At 35.9% G+C, this 2,708-nt stretch overlaps 1 protein-coding gene across 3 annotated transcripts in view; it reads left to right on the top strand.

Annotated features, from left to right (window-relative positions):
• The first annotated feature begins 1,974 nt into the window (after nucleotides 1-1,974).
• Nucleotides 1,975-2,708, top strand: part of LOC106532726 (protein diaphanous homolog 3) — a 101,715-nt gene continuing 100,981 nt past the window's right edge. For all 3 annotated transcript variants that reach the window (XM_014028846.1, XM_014028847.1, XM_014028845.1), the window contains exon 1: nucleotides 1,975-2,542. In XM_014028846.1, coding sequence (XP_013884300.1) covers nucleotides 2,423-2,542 — 120 coding nt within the window. In that variant the 5' untranslated portion in view covers nucleotides 1,975-2,422. The remainder of the gene's footprint in view (nucleotides 2,543-2,708) is intronic.

The following is a 2,708-nucleotide window of genomic DNA, read 5'->3' as shown; positions in this document are numbered from 1 at the left end:
GTGTGTGTGTGTGTGTGTGTGTGTGTGTGTGTGTGTGTGTGTGTGTGTGTGTGTGTGTGTTCATTCAAACACATACAAAGTGTACAGGAAGGTGTGGAGTTATGTTCATCTGCTGAAGTCAGTTTAGTACATGTGACGTCTCCCACAGTCATTTCCAATAGCTGATGTCAGAGAGGGAAAACCCAAATCTATATGGAATGATCAATATTTGCTTTGTCTGTGTTGATGACAAGTGTGACGAAAGTCYTGCAATCCCACATCATTTAGATCAAAGGAACTAGTTTTGTTTCAAGWAAAAAAAAACTTGTAAAATGGCCAAATCTATCAAAACACAATAACATTTAAAAAAAGCACAGACGTTTCATAAGGTTTTAATTTACATTGAAATACTCTCTCCAAATATCTTCAAGAAAAAAGTATTTTAAGCAGAACAAAATGCTTTAAAATATACATTACAATGTAAAAAACAAAACAGGTGACCATGTAGGGATTTTGAGATTTTACTGTTTGAGCTTTCTGTTAAAAACTACAACAAACTGAAAAGTAACAAAGCAAAGCACTTAATGAATGATTTAGGTCATTAAAATGTTAACTGAGTAGGATGTTGAGAAGGACAAAAAACAACATTATCTGAAAAGAACATTGTGTGCAACTTAACCTTTTTCTTTTAAAGTATCTCTTAAAGTGAAGTATTATTGAAACAGAAGTTGGATCCACTCAGTCTTTCTTTTTARCCTGTATTTATAACACTCAGTCCATTTTGAATTGCTGTTCTTTGCAGAAGTTTTCACATGACTCTGGTGTGTCAGATGAGACTGGAGGCCTGTTTTTTTACATCGTGTGGCAAAAATAGGCTTATTCTGAACATAAACAAGACAAATGAGATGATTGTGGTTTATAACACGAGTAGCATAAAAGCAGAATATTTATATCCTGGGAGAAGGAGTGAGGATAGTGAAGAAGACTGTAAAAAACCTGGGTGTTCACCTACACAACAAACGAGACTGAAAATGGAATAACACAACACAACTCTGCTTGAGGAGGATTAGGTCCCTTGGTGTTTGRTTTCAGATTGTGCAGATCTTCTCTAAGCCTGTGGTGGAAAAATGTACATTTGTTTTTCACTTATTGTTGTGGCAGCAATGTCAGAGTTTAGAAAGTAGAAAGTTGCACAAGCTTCTTAACATAACAGACAGCACTGGTCACTTTCTATTGGGAAATAATGAAGTGTACTTTAAGAGGTTATTTCGCCCACCACAATACAAAATGACTCATCCCAGTGACTGTTGTTTGTGTTCATACATTTAATATTATATACCCCCCAAACTGACTGCATAGTGGTGCAGAACCAGTCTTTATTGCCATGCTAACATCTAAATTTGAATCTACACTGTCTCCCATTGACCKCTTTGGATAGGTCGGTACTGACCCTAAACAGGAGAAAGGTACCAAAAAATGAAAAATCGTGGTTTTCAAACTTTTTAGCTTCCATCCCAAAAAATAACTGTTTCAGAAACGTATGACTCCAGATATTACAGGTTTGCAAATGCAAACTTTGCAAATAAAATAAATAAAAATGGGCATAATACATAACAATACAAGCAAACCCAAAAACTATTATACTAGTTTCATTCATTTATGATTATATTGGTTTTTACATTGTATTGCTAGAGTGAATAAAATAGATACTATAATGCATACATTGTTTTAAGTCTTTATTCTAAAAACAAAACAAAACTGTTTTCTTTTTTTCAAATAAAAGAGCACGGTTAAAACCGTTGCACTGGGACACTCTTGGAAAAAATGATACAAAATCCCTGAAATTTACTTTGTCGGATTGACAGCTCACCACAACCAATGAAATAGCTTTTCAGTTGTAAATAAACGTAGCTGCACCAATAGGAAGGCGCCATCATGATTTCATGAACACGATTGGCTGGATTAAACACGCGGATGTGACGTTWCACGGCGCGGGACTGTCAAAAAGTGTTGCGACGCAGCAATAATTTTCTGAGGAAATTTGCCAGCGTTTCAGTATTATCTATATGTTTTTTTCGATTGACAGACGGTAATATCAACTTTGCAGCGATTCTTTCTTTCTTAGTCAGTCTTTTTTTTTTTGTTATCGCGCCCCGAAGCGTTACGTGACAGTTCATAAATTGGATTAACGCCGTGTTAAGCCTGTCTGAGTGAAGAAAAATGACGGTGTAGCCTTTTTGCTAGTTAGCTGGGCGGATTTAAGACTGAAACCGTTTTGGAACCCTTCTTCTGTTTTGGACATTTTGGCGAAAATTTCAAATATACCTAATTGGGTTTTCGACTGACTGAACGGTAATGCTACATGAGCGCTAAGGTGTTACCCATTCATTATTTTTCTACGTCCACCTCGGCTAATTAGCTCACAGAAAACAGTCACCTTAACATGGAAAGTTACAGTCAGCGATTCGAGACCAGCACAAGAGACGGTAAAAGTCACAAGAAGAAAGGTGCCTCTCATCACACCACGTCTTATTGCGACGATGGAGATCGTAAACCAAAGTTTGTAAGTATAAAAATAAGTAACTTGTTCAGTTTTAACTAGAAAGCATTTATATGAAATCACGTTGGCTTCTAGTGTTTTCATTGAAAACACCAGTTTATAGTGGCAAGAGTGCAAAAATATATTTTAAAACTGTATGTTTCACTTTTGTTTTACAGATTATAACACA

Source organism: Austrofundulus limnaeus, unplaced genomic scaffold, assembly GCF_001266775.1.
Source record: "Austrofundulus limnaeus strain Quisiro unplaced genomic scaffold, Austrofundulus_limnaeus-1.0 Scaffold820, whole genome shotgun sequence".
In the NCBI taxonomy this organism is placed as follows: domain Eukaryota; kingdom Metazoa; phylum Chordata; class Actinopteri; order Cyprinodontiformes; family Rivulidae; genus Austrofundulus; species Austrofundulus limnaeus.
This window is presented reverse-complemented; position numbering and strand designations above follow the sequence as displayed.